This window comes from Delphinapterus leucas, chromosome 1 (genome assembly GCF_059928025.1).
Source record: "Delphinapterus leucas isolate spDelLeu-1000000601 "Yukka" chromosome 1, BTC_Dleu_Yukka2, whole genome shotgun sequence".
Lineage (NCBI taxonomy): Eukaryota > Metazoa > Chordata > Mammalia > Artiodactyla > Monodontidae > Delphinapterus > Delphinapterus leucas.
In genome coordinates this window covers 78,190,310-78,207,247 of record NC_143129.1, presented here as the reverse complement: position 1 = coordinate 78,207,247, position 16,938 = coordinate 78,190,310, and the positions used below count along the sequence as shown (strand labels likewise).

The window sequence follows — 16,938 nt, the reverse complement described above, 5'->3', positions numbered from 1 at the left end:
GTGTCCTGGAATTGAAACCACCATAGCTACTTGGGACCCTGAGATTGTCCAATGAACTTCCTTGAATGAAGGCTTCACCTCACTCCCTCCTGACCTCTTCTTTTCACAGCTTCCACCACAGCAGTATGGCTCTCCCCTGCCCATACCCTTGCCTGGGTTCAGCCAGAGTCCCATTGGGCACAGGGAGGTTAGGGGAGGAAAGGAGTGCAGAGCTTCAAGCCTTGCTGTCTCAGGATCTGCTATAGAGCTTCTCTGTATGTGCAGCACTGTCTGAGGTGCTGTGGAGGAGGGAGGGGCATACCTGAAAAGGTAGTTCAGTTGGGAGGCAGGACAGATCATCCCCACCCTGGGACACAGAGGAGCAGATCCCAGCAGAGAAACAGGAACTATGGGCCCAACTGTGTTGGGGAGGAGAGATGGGGTGGGGAAAACTGAGGAGGGCTAGGGAAGGCATGAAGTCCTAGACTAGGAATGGACAGAGAGCTAGAGATGGGAAAAGCAACAACCTCTTCAGAAATCTGGGGATAAAGAGTGGGTGAGTCATAATCCAAATAGTGCTTGTACAGCACAGTCACATCCGTTGTCTCAGTGCATATTTTTTCAACAACCCTATGAGATCAGCACAGGGTATTTACCTTTTTTTAACTTAAAAAATATTTAATAATAAGAATATTTAATAATAGTGACATAGATCATATACATATAGTAAGGATATTACATATATATTACTATATAAAGAATATATATATGCATATTAGGGGTATATTTAGTAGGGATATATATATAGTAGAGATATGTATAGTGAATATATAAGGTAGATATATATATAGTATAGTATATAGCAGGATATATATATATATACATACACACACACACACACACACACACATATATGAAAGAATAATTGTAAAGCAAACTCACATGTAACAACTATCTAGGTCAAGACAGACTACATTGCTGATACCCCAGAAGGCTCCCTGCTGCTCTCACATTCCTTTCCCAAACCCACTATTCTAACTTTTGGTACTCATTTTCTTACTTTTCTTTATAGTTTTACCACTTTTCTGTGAATCCCTAAATGACGCAGTTTAGTTTGGCCTATTTTTGAATTTTGTATGTGTGGAATCATACAGTGTGTATCCTTTTGTTTCTCAATATTAAATTTGTGAGATTCCTTCGTACTGCGGAATGTAACTGCAGTTGGGTGATTTCACAGTTGTATAATATTCCAGGGTATGAGTGTATCATAGTGTATTTATCTATCTATTGTGTTTATCTTATTTATCTACATTTTTCTACTGATGGACATTTGGATTATTTCCAGATTTAATGCTGTTATCCCTGTATATATCTCCTGGAGCACGTTTTTCCCTTGAATGTGTGTATACCTAGGAATAGAATTGCTGGGTTGCAGGGGATGCAAATGTTTAACTTTACTAGATAATTCCAAACTATTTTTCCAAATGGTGGTCCCAATTTACACTCCCACTAGCTGTGAATGGTCATTCTGTTGTTCTGTATCCTTGCCCACTTTTGTCTGAGAGACTATCTACCCTTAGTCTAGTGGCTGACCATCATTGTGAAATATCACTGTGGTCTTACTTCCCATCCCACCCCTACCTTAGGTTTTACTGGGACCTGATCATGCTCCTGCTGATGGTGGGGAACCTCATTGTGCTACCTGTGGGCATCACCTTCTTCAAGGAGGAGAACTCCCCACCTTGGATCGTCTTCAACGTCCTCTCTGACACTTTCTTCCTGATGGATCTGGTGCTCAACTTCCGCACAGGCATCGTGGTAGAGGAGGGTGCTGAGATCCTGCTGGCACCGCGGGCCATCCGCACACGCTACCTGCGCACCTGGTTCCTGGTTGATCTTATCTCCTCTATTCCTGTGGATTACATTTTCCTGGTGGTGGAGCTGGAGCCACGACTGGACACCGAGGTCTACAAAACAGCTCGGGCCCTGCGCATCGTGCGTTTCACCAAGATCCTCAGCCTGCTGCGGCTGCTCCGCCTTTCCCGCCTCATCCGCTACATACACCAGTGGGAGGAGGTGGGGTGGGGAGGTGGGCAGGGGGCTTGCAGACTACTCCAGACAGCGATATGGGTGGGGCTCCTGGCGACTTTATGGGGTGGGGCAGATGGGTGGGGCTTCCAAGGGAGGGCTGTCTCCAAAGTTGATAGAGGAGAAGCAGGGACAGAATGAGTGTTCAGGGGATGGGTCCTCAAGGTGAGAAGGTGGTGGTGCAGGAGGGTGGAGCACAACTGCTGGACAAAGACTTGAGGGTTAGTTGGACTCTGGGAGGAAGGTGTAGGAGAGGAGTTAAGAATTGCAGAGTGTGGGAGAGGCTTGAGTTTCAGCTTCAGGACAGCAGCAGAGTTTAGTGGTTCAGAGTGTGGGCTCTGCAATCTCATTGCTTGTGGTCAGATCCCAGTTTTACTGTTTACTGTATGAGACTTGGTTTCCCCTTCTATAAAATGAAAATGTTAAATATACTTACACATGATAAGGTTGTAAGGATTAAAGGAGTTAATACCTGTAAAGCACCTAGAACAGTGCCTGGCACATAGTAAGTTCTCAGTAAATTACCTATTATTATTTTTATTATTGGAGGGGAAGAGGACTTCTGGCATTAATCGTTATATATGCCCTGGGGACATTACACTGTGAAATGCCCTCTCTCCTCTTTCCCAGGCTACACTTGGGCAACTTGTGCAGCAGACCTTTTTGAGTCTCTGCTGTGACACTTGCTGTGTGACTTGGGGCACATGATTGGCATCGATTTTCCTTTTTATAAGATGAGAGTAGTAATACAACCTCCTTTGTATTAGCTATATACGCTGTAAACTCTATACGAGTGAATAATAGCCACAGTTTTAACATTCATGAGGGCCGGGGCTAGAGAGAAATTCAAAGAGAGTATTTGCAAGGCCAGGAATGGAGAAGTACTGGCAGAGAGGGGTTCCTGTCCACAGCAGCCCCTCCTCGGACTCCTCAGATCTTTCACATGACCTATGACCTGGCCAGTGCTGTGGTTCGCATCTTCAACCTCATCGGAATGATGCTGCTGCTATGTCACTGGGATGGCTGTCTGCAGTTCCTGGTCCCCATGCTGCAGGACTTCCCTCCCGACTGCTGGGTCTCCATCAACCATATGGTGGTGAGAACTCCCCACAGTTCAGCCCCTCCTGGGCCTTCCAAGGGCTCTTCTCCCTGAGCAGGAGGGATGAACAAAGGGGGCAGGAGGTGGGAGATGATGGAGAGATGGCCAAAAGAGAAGACAGGAGAGAGGAGGTGGGGAGGTGAGAGGAGAGTGGAAAGAGGCCCGGAAGAAGTGTCTGTGTGTTGGAGGGAGCAGGCAGGGAAGGAAACCTAGGCAGAAACTGCAGACCCCATGCTGTAAAAGAGGCCCCTTCTGTCTCAGGCCCCCCAGAACCAAACCTAAGTTCCTCCCCTGGCAGGCAGGTCTAAAGTAGAAGGGGGCAGACAGAAGGACTGAAAGAGAAGAGGGGGCAGGAGGAGAATGAGGCTCTGAGGGGTCTCTGCCCAGCTCTGCAATACACTCTGCCCCCCAGAACTACTCGTGGGGCCGCCAGTATTCCCACGCCCTGTTCAAGGCCATGAGCCACATGCTCTGCATTGGCTACGGGCAGCAGGCACCTGTAGGCATGCCCGACGTCTGGCTCACCATGCTCAGCATGATCGTGGGTGCCACGTGCTACGCCATGTTCATCGGCCACGCCACTGCCCTCATCCAGTCTCTGGACTCTTCTCGGCGTCAGTACCAGGAGAAGGTCAGCAGGGGCAGGAGAAGGCAGGGGAGGGGTGCTGGAGGCTGGGTAGCTCAACTTGGAGCCCATTCTGACGCATGCCCTTGTTGGATCTCTGTGTCCTGCCTTGCCCCATGTCCATTTGTGCCATGTGTGTACCTTTTCCTTGTTTGGACCAATGCACCTGTCCTTGGACCGCCCCCCCCTCCGCCCATGTCTGGCTTTTCTTGTGATTGTGCTCTGTGTCCTCCCTGTATCCACCATTATCTATATACCCTTCTGCCTCCATGTTTCAACCCTCTGGGTTTGGCCCATGTCTGTGACCTTCCTTCACACACCGCTCCCCACACACTGTTCTGGCTCCACATCTGTCTCTGTGTTTTCTTGCTGCTGGCCATCGGCTGGCTCTCCAGTACAAGCAGGTGGAGCAGTATATGTCCTTCCACAAGTTGCCAGCTGACACACGGCAGCGCATCCATGAGTACTATGAGCACCGCTACCAGGGCAAGATGTTTGACGAGGAAAGCATCCTAGGAGAGCTGAGCGAACCACTTCGGGAGGTGGGACTGGGTGGGGCCCTGGAGGGAGGCTCTTCAAGGACCTGGGCTTCTGGGATGCCATCTGGGGTGGGAGCTATTGGTCAGCAGGTGCACCTATAGGGAGTGGGGCCTACAGAGGGCCCCATGGGAGGTCAGGCCTTTGGAGGACTTTTAGGGGCTAGGGTCTTTCTTGAAGCTCTTATAGGGGTGAAATATACTGGGGAGGGCTGCAGGGGTCTCTATTTGTGGGGAATGGTCCTGTGAAGGCTCATGGGAGAGCTCTGAAGGCAGGAGCTTAGAGATGGTCCCAGGCCCACTGAAGCATACCCGTCCTTTGGCAGATCATGACCCCAGGGGTGGGGCTTCTGGAGACAGATGAGCTCGATGGGGGCACCTCGGGGCAGGGGGCACAGCCTGCCTGACAGGCCCCTCCCCTGCCCAGGAGATCATTAACTTCACCTGCCGGGGCCTTGTGGCCCACATGCCACTGTTCGCCCACGCCGACCCCAGCTTCGTCACGGCCGTGCTCACCAAGCTACGCTTTGAGGTCTTCCAGCCGGGGGACCTCGTGGTGCGTGAGGGCTCCGTGGGCAGGAAGATGTACTTCATCCAGCATGGGCTGCTCAGTGTGCTGGCACGTGGCGCCCGGGACACCCGCCTCACTGATGGATCATACTTTGGGGGTCAGCAGGCCTCAGGGAAGGTCGGGGGGTCTGGAGCAGAGGGCAACTGCTCCCCTGGATCAGGGTCTTCACCTGGCTATGCTGCAGGATCATAGAGTTGCAGCTCCTCCCCAGGCCTATTCAATCAGAATCTCTGGGTCTGGGGTCTGGAGTTCTGTATTTTTAAAAGCTTCTTAAGAGATTCCAATGTATAGCCAGGTTGAAAATTACTGGGCCAGTGGGCCTTTTAGAACCCTTAAGCAGTGAAATCCAAGGATCTCATGAGATTTCCATGAGGGAAAGATAGGAATAAAGCAGTGCTTTCCCAGGGACTTGACCTCTGTGGCTCCCTTGTGGAATGCCTTGGTGGTATGAATCAGGGACCCAGCCTGTGGCAGTGGGGGCAGTTCTGCCAGCTGCTACCCAAAGTGATTTGAGGCTCATATATTCTCTCAGTCCCCAAATCACCCACCACCTTCCAACCTCCCCATTGTGTTACCCTTTGCCCTTTGGCACTGCTTTTCTCCTTCTGGGTTGCCCTTGGTGTTCCTTCAAAGGGGTGGGAGGGGAGGGCACACAGAGGGCATTGCCCCAGGCCTACCCCTTGGGCTAAAGCAGTGGAGGTGGGTTGGGAATTAAAGTGGAGTGGAATAACTAGGAGTCTGGGGGGCAGCAAGAGCTGCCTGGTTATCAGCTTTAATTTGGACGGACTGAGAAGGACAGTAATTATGCAGGTCTGGAGAGCAACCATGCTTGGAGCATTTAGGGACCCTGGGTGGGTGGGTAATCGTCAGTTTCTCCCATCTGGGGAGGAGCCTGAGGAATCTGGGTCAGCTGCTGCAGGCCCAGTGAGAGGGAGTTCTGTGGACAGTGGTTTTGAAGGCCTCCTCCCAACTTCACCAGAAATCTGTCTGCTGACTCGGGGCCGACGCACAGCCAGTGTGCGTGCTGACACCTACTGCCGCCTCTACTCGCTCAGCGTGGACCATTTCAACGCCGTGCTCGAGGAGTTCCCCATGATGCGCCGGGCCTTTGAGACAGTGGCCATGGATCGGCTGCGCCGCATTGGTGAGGGCTTTCCACCCTGTCTGCTCTGGGTCCAGGCTGTGCCCTCACCCCTTGTCCATAGCAAGGAGTCCCCAGCGTCCCAGGGCCCAGGCTCCAGCGCCTCAGCATCACACCCCAGCCCAACCTAGTCCCAGCAAATGCCCCAATAGGGCTTTCAACACTGGCTCACTGTCCTTACCACTCAGCATCTCCTACCCCTGGAGATATCACCCCAAGTTCCCATGCCTTGAATCCTCCTTCCCTGAGTACCAGTCCCTGACCCTCACCATCTGTGGTACATACTCATCCCCTGACCCTCTTCCTCCAACCCCCATCTCCCAATCTCCATCCCCCAACTCCATCTCCATACTCTTGACCCCTATCCCCTACCTTCACCCCACCACCATCCCTTGACTCCATCTTGTTACCCTCATACTTTTGATATCCAACCTTCATCTTGGATTCCTTTCCTATCCTTAACTCCTTCCCCTGGGACAATTTCTAGGCAAGAAGAATTCCATACTGCAGCGGAAGCGCTCTGAGCCAAGTCCAGGCAGCAGTGGGGGCATCATGGAGCAGCACTTGGTGCAACACGACAGGGATATGGCTCGGGGTGTTCGGGGCCTGGCCCCAGGCACAGGAGCTCGGCTCAGCGGAAAGCCGGTGCTGTGGGAGCCACTAGTGCACGCACCCCTGCAAGCAGCCGCCGTGACCTCCAATGTGGCCATTGCCCTGACGCACCAGCGGGGCCCTCTCCCCCTCTCCCCTGACTCTCCAGTCACCCTCCTTGCTCGCTCTGCTCGAAGATCAGCAGGAGCAGGCTCCCCAGCCTCCCCACTTGTCCCTGTCCGAGCCGGCCCTCTGCTGGCCCGGGGACCCTGGGCATCCACTTCCCGCCTGCCGGCCCCACCTGCCCGAACCCTCCATGCCAGCCTATCCCGGGCTGGGCGCTCCCAGGTGTCACTGCTGGGGCCTCCCCCAGGAGGAGGTGGACGGCGACTAGGACCTCGGGGCCGCCCACTCTCAGCCTCCCAGCCCTCTCTGCCTCAGCGGGCAGCAGGTGATGGCTCTCCTGGGTGTAAGGGCTCAGGAGGTGAACGCCTGCCCCCCTCAGGGCTCCTGGCTAAGCCTCCAGGGACAGCCCAGCCCCCCAGGCCATCAGTGCCTGAGCCAGCCACTCCCCGGGGCCCCCAACTCTCTTCCAACATGTGAAACCTTTGGGTAAGCTCTCGGGTGCCGTAGCATGTGCCAGAGGGCAGACGCCTCTTGGGGACACCAAGGGGACCTGAAACACTGCCCTATGGGAGTATCTCCCCTTAGTACCAAGAAGATGGTCTCTGTTCTCAGCTCAGGCGCCTTGCAACCTGACATCCTCCTAATCCATTCACCCATTCATCAAAGATACTTAGCGCCTACCATGTTCAAGGCACTGTACCAGACGCTGTATGTCTCCACTGCCAAGTAGAAGTGACTCCAAGCCCTCTGATGAGGGTATTCCCCTAGCCATGGTCCTGCCAGGTGCAGGCCTGGGCCCATGATCCCATCTTACTAAGCACAAGTACTTGCCACCACCATCACTGCCAAGTAACTAGATGTCTCTGTTTTCCTGCCCATGACCTTGCAGGTTCTGCCTGGCATGGTTATCTTCCTGTCCGCTAGCATAGCTGGGCACTGCCAATTACCTGTCCCCCCGCTGCTGTCAACAAATGTCTTGGGTCCCTGGTGTGGGCATCCAGCTTTACTGCCATGCGTGGCCCCTCCCTGTCTATACCCCCTGAGTGGGAACACACATCTCCTGACAAGTTCCTTGCACTCTCTGTCTCTGTGATAGAACTGCCTCTCTGTGATAGAACTGCCATTTTGTAAACTGGGAGCCACCTCCTCCCTATGCCCCTGTCCCAGTGACGACCCCCTTGAAGCTAAGGGATTGTTGACACCCCCTTATTTAGTGTGCCAGCGTAGATTCCCCACAGATTGGGGGCAAGTGAATCCTTAGATGGAATTTTTTCTTTCCTTGCTCCCTTCCTTATTTATTTACTCTTATTCAATCATTTAATAATTGTATTTATTCACTCATTTGCTAATTTTATTTATTATCAATTCATTTTATTTACCCATTCACTTATTCACCTCTCCCATCCCCTCCTGGTAGGGAGACAGGAATGGGCAGAGCCCCTCCATGCCAGCTCTTGTGGTCCTTGCCCAACTCCCATCAGTGGCAATACTTGAGCCCTCTCCCTAACTAGGTAGGAGCAGGAAGGCCACCTGAGAGGGAGAGGAGGACTGTTCTTATTTTTAGGTTTTTTTTCCTTTCTACTGAGTTTGCTGCTGGTGCAGGAGTAAGGGGAGGGCCCGAGGTATCCAAGCCTGGGGAAGGGCAGGCTAGCCAGTACCTCTGCCTTCTCAGGGACAAGAGAAACCCCCTATCCCACCCCTCTGTCCCCACACCTACTCTACAGCATCAAAGAATGAGGGGCCAGGACCCTAAATCTCCTTTTCTCCTGGGTGGGCAGTTCTGGGGTTCTGGGTATGTGGGAGAGGTTTTATATTGCTTCCAAACACCTGGGTTTAAAAAGGAAATAGAGACACTTGTTTTGGCTCCTGGCTTGTGTGTGGGAACAAAGTGGGCATTCTGGGGTACAGGAGGAGGTAGCAGGACACCTGACCCAGCAAGGCGTGAGGTGGGTATGAGAGCAGCCAGGGAGCGGCCTGCAAGCCTAGAGGTGGTAGAGACAGTGACGGGATGAGCCTGCCTGGCTCTCGGGGCTCCCCGCCTTCCATCTACCCTAGCTTCCCCAAAAGGGTGGTGATTTGATATCACTGACAGTGACAATGAAGAAAGAGGTGGCACTCTCCTCGGGGGATGCCCAGATTATCATGAGGGCCACATAAGAACATCAAACTGCATGGATGTGAAATAATTTTTAAATAGAGATTTTGTGGAGACTGTGGACATGATTGTCCTGTTCCCCTCACCTCTGCCCCCAGGTACAGGAAGACTAGGGGAATAGAATTAATCAGTTAAACTGGATTAAAGGCTCAGAGTATTTTAGGGACCAGTTAAGAGTATCAGATGCAGGGAATGTACCATTGGTGCTGTTGGATGGCCAGGGCTTAATTGGATACAGACTTTCAAGGCCTGTGCGAAATGGAGAGGGGGAGGGGGCACCCTGGATGGCAGATGTGGCCTAGGGTAGGGAGGATTGGGAGTAGAGAAGACTTAGAGGTGGGGCAGTAGGAGGGAGCAGAAAGGAGGGACGGGTCCAGAGCTGGCTCGGTCAGAGGAGGAGGGGCATCTCAGGTTACGCTCAGCACCCGCATAATGTTGGTATAGCCGGAGCCCGGTCGCCAGCCTGTCACCACAATCACCAGGTCCCCAAAATGGAGGAAGCCACGGAGCTTTCCTGGGAGGAGGAAGGGGAGAAGATGCTAATCAGCCATTGAGGAACAGGCCAGCACTGCAATGAGAACGAGCTACCATCCTTCGCCTCTTCAAGCCCACTAGGTAGGTAATGAGGGGCCTGAGGCAAACTGTACAGTGTGTCCCACAGGTGGCACCGCAGGAATGTGACCACTGTAGTATATCAGAGCTGCACATATGCCCGTGGGGGGGCATGTTGCTAAGTAGCAAGTCTGTCTACCTGTATTGCTATGCTGATAGGAAGAGGTGGGGTATGAGCATAGCCGATTGTCAATTAGATTTTAGTTGCAGCTGCAGCGGACTGGGTTCCCCTTTCTCTTTTCACCTCTTGCTCCTTGGGTCAGGCCTGGCTCTAGCCATCTGGTGCAGGCAGCAGCTGAGCCGACTTCTTAGGGACGGCCCTGACCCCTGACCTCTCTCCCTCTGCCCTCCTCCCTCAGCACGTTCCCCCCACCCCTGGAAGCCCAAATATCTCAGTCTTAGTGAGTCTCACAGAGAAAATCCGGGACCAGAGGAGAGAGGCAAGGCCCTTTTGGGTGGGTGTGGGGCGTGGGTTTGGAGGACTCATGATACAAATCCAGGGGTGGATGGGGAAGGAGTTTAGGTGGCTCACCACTTTCAATGCCAAATTGGACTCGGCGATCCACATCGTCTGCCCAGATGGCCTCTGGAGGTTCACGGTAGAGCACAGGGAAGACTCCTCGGCACAGGTGGGCCTGGCGGGCAGCCTGGGCAGAGCGGGTGACAGCAATGACTGCTGCCCGAGGTCGGTACCGAGACAGAAGCTGGGCTGAGCTGAAGGAGGCAGACAAGGTCAGCCCAGAAGAGTGAAAGAGTGTTGGGTTCTGGTTCCAGGTGCCAGCAATAAGCTGTGTGACCCTAGGTAAGTCATCATATTTTTCTGAGCCTTAGTTTTCTCACCTGTAAAGTGGGTATAAGAATACCCACCTTTCTTACCACACAAGGAGGATATGAGATGATTTTAAAAAATATCAAATGAGATAAGGAGAAACTGCTTTGAAAAACAGAAAACCCTTCTGGGAATGCACCTTTATATAGTACTTAACTTAAAAATGTCTCTTGTTAATCCTCACAACCCCATGAACAAATGGAGGAGGCTTACAGAGCCTGGGTGACTTACCCAAGGTATCACAGGCAAAGACTTGAACTCAGACCTTCTGGGCCCTTCTGCAACACCCCAGCATTGTAAGGCTTTGTGGGCTAAATGCAGAGGACCTGCCTCTGAGCCCTAGGAGCCTCAATGGCCTGCAAGCCAATGCATCCAGTGATGCCACCTTACCCTTCCAAACCCCTGGGGTTCGCAGGTACAATTCCTGGTGTGCTTCAAGATCTGCCTCTCTAGGCCTCCAGCTCCCATAGCTGCCTCTCCTCTGATGAAGAGACAAAACCCAAGCCTGGGGCCCATCCCAGCCTGCCCTTGGCCCAAAGCCCTGTCTTGGCGTTCCCAGTGTCCCCCTCACCGGCCAGTTGTGGTCAGCACGATGATGGCAGCAGCACAGCACTTGAAGGCAGCCTCCACAGCGCCAATAGCGGTGACCTCGGTGGGATCCCGGCTCAGTGGTGCCGCCCGGCGCAGCTCCTCAAAGAGCTGCCGGTGGTACACGGCAGCCTCTGCCTCCCGGGCAATCTGTGGGCACCAGGGGGTCAGGCTGGGCAAGGCTATTGGGACCTGGAAGGGATGTGGTTTTCCAGCCCGTTTGCCTTGCATTCTGAGCTCCTACCGCATGCTGCATCTTTACAGCCTCCACAGGAAAGTTGCCTTTGGCAGTCTCCCCCGACAGCATGATGCAGTCTGCCCCATCCAGCACGGCGTTGGCCACATCACTCGTCTCTGCCCGGGTTGGCCGGGGCTTAGTGATCATGCTTTCCAGCATCTGGGGGACATCTGGATGTCAGAGCTGTAGGAGTCATACTCTGACTGGGGACCCTGCCCTGAAGTACTTCTCGGACTCCCACACTCTCTGAGGGCCCCTAAAGCCAGTGTCACACTCACAGACTATGTGATCCTGGCTATTCTGTTTCCTCATCTGAAAATGGGGGTCCCAGTATCTCTTCCTAGCTTCGTTGTTTGAGGGTCAAACACTGGACAGCAAAACGTGCTAGAGACCTAAGGTGTGGGTATTCACCTTCAGGTGTCCCCAGACCCACAGAGGGCCCTGCCCCCAGGGCTCATTCCAGACCTGTGTAGCACAGACAACGGGCTTTCCCGCCAAGTTGCAACGGCCAATCATCATCTTCTGAGCCAGGAAAACCTTCTCGGCTGGGATCTCAATGCCCAGGTCACCCCGTGCCACCATAATGCCGTCGCTCACCTCCAGGATTTCATCAAACCTGGGCGGTTGGGGGAGTCAGGGCTGGGGAAGAGCCAGGAGATGCCAGCGAGAGGCAGGCAGGAGAAGGGGAGGGGCGATGGGGATGGATAGGGCCTGATGGGAACAAAGACCAAGGCTCACTTCTTCACGCCTTCGTGGTTCTCGATTTTGCTAATGATCTTGATGTCCTGTCCTTCCGGCCCCAGAGCAGCCCGGACAGCAGCAACGTCGCTGGCTCTCCGCACAAAGGAGGCAAAGACGATGTCCACGCCATGCTCCACCCCGAAGCGCAGGTCCTGGACATCTTGCTCGGACAGTCCGGGCAGGTCCACCTGGGCCCCCGGCAAGTTCACGCCCTTCCGGCTGCCCAGGACACCGCCGTTCTCCACGTGGGTCTCCAGCCCCTCTGGACCTACAGGCATGGAAAGAGTCAGCTAAGGTCAGGGGTGAGGCCGGGGGCTTAGTCAGGGCAGCGGGAACACGAGGATTGGACCCCCAAGAGAGCGGAACCATGTCGTATTCATCTCTTGGTCCTCGGCCTGGGCTCTGCACCGAATAGGCACAGGGCGGACTTCTGTGGAAGAAACTACTAACCCGCCAGTCCAGCCCCAACCCAGGGTGAGCCCAGGAGTCTGGATGCCGAGGGCTCGCAGGACGGGTGGCCAGGGGAAGGTGTAGTGGGTGTGAAGGGCGAATGCGGGAGCCAAAAGGAAGAGAGTGCGCGCATTGCGTAAGGCCAGGGCGGGAGGCGCGTCCGCACCGATTTTCGTGACCTCTAGGGAGATGAGCCCGTCGTCAATGTAGATGCGGCCCCCCACCGGCACGACCTGGACAATATTGGCGTAGTCCACCCACACGGTGTTCGCGTCCCCCCGCGTCCGGAACGCAGGGTCCACAGTCACTAGCACCTGGGAGCCCTTCACTAGCTCCACTTCCGACTCAGGGCCCTAGGGGCGGGGCCAGAGGAGGACTGAGTTCTGCCTGCCTCGGTGGGGGCCGGCCCCTCCCCATGCTCCGCCCTACGGGCAACTGCCTCCGCACCGCACGGCCCCCTTCCCGGTCCCCCAAGACAGGGCGGGTCGCAGGTCGCCTCTCACCCCCTGCAGGATCCCAGTGCGTATCTCCGGTCCCTTGGTGTCCAGAGCGATGGCCACGGGTCGGTAGCTGAGCGGGGAAGTCGCAATGCTCTCCACCGCCTCCCGGACGTTGGCGATGGATTCAGCATGGTACTGGGGATGGGAACAGAGGGAGGATTTCAGGGGAAGGTGGCCGGGACCCTGGGGCATCCTCTAGCCCCGCCTGCCTCCCCGCGGCCCCGCCCTGAACCTCATGGGAGCCGTGGGAGAAGTTGAGTCTCGCAATGTTCATCCCGGCCCTGATCATCTCCTTGAGGCGCTCCACGGAGCGAGATGCCGGCCCTGGAACCAGAGATCCCACTCAGACAACTTTCTCCCCAAACCTGAGAGACAGGTGAACCCATCACCACCCTCAGAGCTGCCCCAGGCCACAGAAGTACTGTTACCTGACCTTTGTTCCCTGACGCCACCCCTGCTCGCAGGTCAGAAACTCCCTTCCCCTCTCCAGCTAACACAAGCCTCCTTGCACTGTGAGGCCCTAGAAAGGTGGGCTCAGCCAGGCCTGAGGTAACTGTTGGCAGTGATGTTAAGTGTTGCGGTGTGGGGGTAACCCCAGCGTAGGAGAAGGGGGTGGGTGCCAGGTGAGGGCATTTGGGGTACCAGGCTTTAGAGCTGAGAGGCTCATATTGGACTGAGGAGAGTCGAGTTCTATCCCATCCCTGCTCTGCTGATAGGATGGCTGTGTAACTGAGACCCAGTTGACCAACCTCTCCAGTCCCTACCTAAAGCCAGTTCTTCCACTTGTGCACTGGGTCTCCTTCTCACCTGCTCAAAAACAGATTCAGCCATTCCCCAGTCCTCTGTGTCATCAGTTTTCCTTTTTTGTTAGGTCATTCCCATCAACATGTAAACCTGCTGTTATTTTTCATCCAAAAAAAAAAAAAACAAAACTCCTAACCCCAGTTCCCCCTCTAGCTACAGCCCTATTCCTTTGCTCACCTTCACAGCAAAATTCACCGCAAGAGTTATCTCTGTACTTGCTGCCTCCAATTCCCCTCCCCCTATTCTCCTTGTACCCACTGTCCACTACATCTGTTCTTGTCAAGGTCACCAAAAACCTCTGTGTTGCTGCTAAATCTAATGGTCAGTTCTCAGTCCTCATCTTAGCTGGTCCATCAGCAGCATTTGACACACATCCTTGATGTCCCTTCTTCTCTTGGCCTCCAGGACACCACCCTCTCTTGGTTTACTCCTACCTCACTGGCTGCTCCTTCTCAGCCTCTCTTGCTCTTTACCCCCCTTAACATTAGATGCTCCTTTTACCTTCACTTCCTTGGTGGTCTCAACTAGTCTCATGGCTTTAAATACCATCAATATGCCAACAGCTCCCAAATTTATGTCTCCAGTTCAGACCCCTTTCCCAAACCCAGAGTTGTGTATCTGATTGCCTACTCTGTACCACACTTGCATGTCTAATATGCTTCTCAAACTCAACATGCCTCAAACTGAACTGATCTCCTCCCCCCTAAACCTTTCCACCACAGCCTTTCCTACTCAGTTGATAATGCAGTCTTCTAGTCCCTCACGTCAAAAACCTGGGAGTGATCTTTGACTCCTTTTTCACCCTCACCCCCACCCCATATCCAATCCATCATATTCTGTTGGCTCTACCTTCAAAATACATTCAGAATCTGATCACTTCTCACCAGCTCCTCTGCCACCACCTGTTCTAAACCAGAAATACTGTAGCAGCAGCTTCTGCCCTCGCCCCCACCCCCAATCTATTTTCAAATATTGCAGCCAGGGTGGTTCTGTTAAGACATAAGTAAGGGCATGTCATTCCACTGCTCAAAACTCTGCAGTAGTTTCCCATCATACTTGGAGGAAAACTCAACTCAGATTCTGAAAATGGCCTGCAAAGCCCTACATGACCTTCCCTTTCCCCCAACCTCTTCATTTCTGTTACTCTTCCCCTTGATGGTTTCCAGCCTCCTTGACTTAGGGCCTCGGCGTTGACTCTTCCCTTTGCCTAGAAATCTCTTCCCCCAGACATCTGCATGGCTCATATTCTCATCTCCCTCAAGTCTTTGCTCAGGTCTAATTTTCTCAACAATGGCTACCCTGACTCTCTATTAGGACTGCAACCTCCCTCCTGCCCTTGCATCCTGATGCCCCTTACCATCCTTGATTTTTCTTTTCTTTTTTTTGTTTTCCACAGTACTTATCAGTTTCTAACATACTAAAGAATTCCCTTATTTTTAAAAATAACTTATTATGTTTATTAATTATTGTCCCACCCAGCTAGATTGTCAGCTCCCCAAGGGTAGGGATCTTTGTCTGTTTATTTCATTTCACTGATCTACTCCCAGGACCCAGAAGCTTGTCTACCAAGCGCTCAACAAATATTTGTTGAATGAATGACCTCAGTCAAACAGGGAGAAGTCTCAAAGGACACAAAAGATGAGGCAGCACCTTGAGAAACACCCAAGAGGCCCTGTGATGCTGCAGGAGCAGATAGAGGGCGCTTACCAATGGTGGCAATGATGCTGGTACTACGAGCGGCCACAGGCTCGGAGTCGATGTCCAGCAAGCAGAGGTGTTCCAGGAAGGTGTCTGCCATAGCAGCTGGCAGCTGCTGCTGCTGGAAGAAGGAAGTGCCCAGCTCCTGGGTCAGCTGGGCCACGCTAGCCCGCCGCAGGTACCCCGCTGGTCCTGCAGTAGAAGGGGGGCTGCGTGGGCACCTGCTTCTCCTCCCCATCCTTTCATCTCAGCAGTCTCTATTCCTGCCCTCAGTTCTCCAGTTTTTGTTGAGTCTTCTTATGAGCTGGTCATTATGCATACATTATCTTGTTTAGTCTCAAGGGTGCTCGGAAGCAGGTACTGTTAAATGCTCTGTAATTATCCCCGTTTTATAGGTAAGGAAACAGAGGCCGAGCAAGGTTCAATAAATTGCCCAAGGTCATACAGTTCTAACTAACAGAGATGGGATTCGCATCCAGGTCTGACTAACTCCAGGCTCAAGTTCTTGATCACCCAGCTATTTGATCCCTCACAACCCCCAACTTCTTGCCCTTTAGCTGCTGACTTCTCTCAGCCTCAGCAACCCCTTGATATCTACTTCACAGTGGCCCCTCATTTCCAGGCCGAGAATCACCCAGTTCCCTCTCCTAAGGTCCCTGTATTCTTCCTTCCAACGCCGGGCAAGTGGCTGGCCTCCCACCCCCTCCTCTGAGTTTCCTCAGCCCCTTCAGTGCTACTCCAGGTCCTGAGGTCCCAGTAGCTTGACCCAGCCCAGCCCAGAGGAAGAGGAGCCCCACTGCCAGCCGCACCCTCCATGCCACTGCACGCCTGTCTATCTCTGGGGGTCTGATCCACGCTGTCAGGCTGTCAGAGGCGTGAGGCCCAGCTGGGCTGGGAATCAGTTCTGCATCCTGGTTAAAGTGTCACCAGTGTCTCCCTTGTCACTGGAAGCCCTGTGCACCAGGGGCCAGAGTCCAGGAACCACGAGAATACCCCGTGGCTCCCATGCTGCGAGAAGCTGGGAGAAGAAGCCCAGACCAGGGTCCATAAATTAACACAGGGGAGACTCCGATGAACACAGATCCTCCCCAAATACCTCGTAGCCAGCAGCAGATATGGATCATTTGTACATCCCCACCCCACTCCTGATTTCTACCCTCGTTTTCCCCTTCTCTTCAATGGCATCTGCGGCCCCTTCTTACCTCCTGGAGCCCCAATCAGGATGGACTTTGCTAAATCCCTTTGGGACTTAGAGATCCATGACCAAAGCCACATGGGTAGCATGTTGTCCTGCACTGACATGCTTCCAAAATGTGGAGGTGGGGCTGCCCGGACTGTGGAGAGAGAGGGGGAGAGGATAACAAAACTGCTGGTCTTATCAAAGGGCACCAGAGAAAAGAAAAGGGGCACACCCAATAGGCCACCCCTGTCCCCACACAGAGTCCCTCCCCCAGACCTGCTGGCTGTCTGCCCCTGTATTCTGGCATCCCCCCTCTCTCATCCATTTTTCCTGATAAATTTTCAATCCATTCACACTGTCCGGTCATCAACCTGAAGAGAGATTTTT

The 16,938-nt window shown here is 53.5% G+C and overlaps 2 protein-coding genes across 2 annotated transcripts in view; one reads left to right on the top strand and one right to left on the bottom strand.

Annotated features, from left to right (window-relative positions):
- Nucleotides 1–10,691, top strand: part of HCN3 (hyperpolarization activated cyclic nucleotide gated potassium channel 3) — a 15,040-nt gene extending 4,349 nt beyond the window's left edge. The window contains exons 2-8 of the mRNA XM_022559293.3: nucleotides 1,626–2,055; nucleotides 3,002–3,163; nucleotides 3,579–3,797; nucleotides 4,187–4,333; nucleotides 4,755–4,995; nucleotides 5,878–6,042; nucleotides 6,527–10,691. Coding sequence (XP_022415001.1) covers nucleotides 1,626–2,055; nucleotides 3,002–3,163; nucleotides 3,579–3,797; nucleotides 4,187–4,333; nucleotides 4,755–4,995; nucleotides 5,878–6,042; nucleotides 6,527–7,233 — 2,071 coding nt within the window. The 3' untranslated portion in view covers nucleotides 7,234–10,691. The remainder of the gene's footprint in view (nucleotides 1–1,625; nucleotides 2,056–3,001; nucleotides 3,164–3,578; nucleotides 3,798–4,186; nucleotides 4,334–4,754; nucleotides 4,996–5,877; nucleotides 6,043–6,526) is intronic.
- Nucleotides 8,106–16,938, bottom strand: PKLR (pyruvate kinase L/R). Its single transcript, XM_022559294.3, has 11 exons — nucleotides 16,574–16,938; nucleotides 15,381–15,563; nucleotides 13,102–13,193; nucleotides 12,873–13,004; nucleotides 12,536–12,722; nucleotides 11,917–12,187; nucleotides 11,644–11,794; nucleotides 11,185–11,337; nucleotides 10,924–11,090; nucleotides 10,056–10,237; nucleotides 8,106–9,425 (listed from the first exon to the last, which is right to left on the bottom strand). The coding sequence occupies exons 1-11, from the start codon at nucleotides 16,671–16,673 to the stop codon at nucleotides 9,319–9,321; spliced, it is 1,725 nt and encodes a 574-aa protein (XP_022415002.2). The 5' UTR covers nucleotides 16,674–16,938; the 3' UTR covers nucleotides 8,106–9,318.

Bases quoted from the DNA above. Each gene is read 5' to 3' on its own strand.
- PKLR (XM_022559294.3), bottom strand. From the start codon at position 16,673: ATGTCAGTGCAGGACAACATGCTACCCATGTGGCTTTGGTCATGGATC. The intron at 12,723-12,872 runs GTGAGAGGCGAC...CCCCGCCCCTAG, and splicing joins GCACTGGGATCCTGCAGGGG to GGCCCTGAGTCGGAAGTGGA. The intron at 11,795-11,916 runs GTGAGCCTTGGT...CCAACCGCCCAG, and splicing joins AACCACGAAGGCGTGAAGAA to GTTTGATGAAATCCTGGAGG.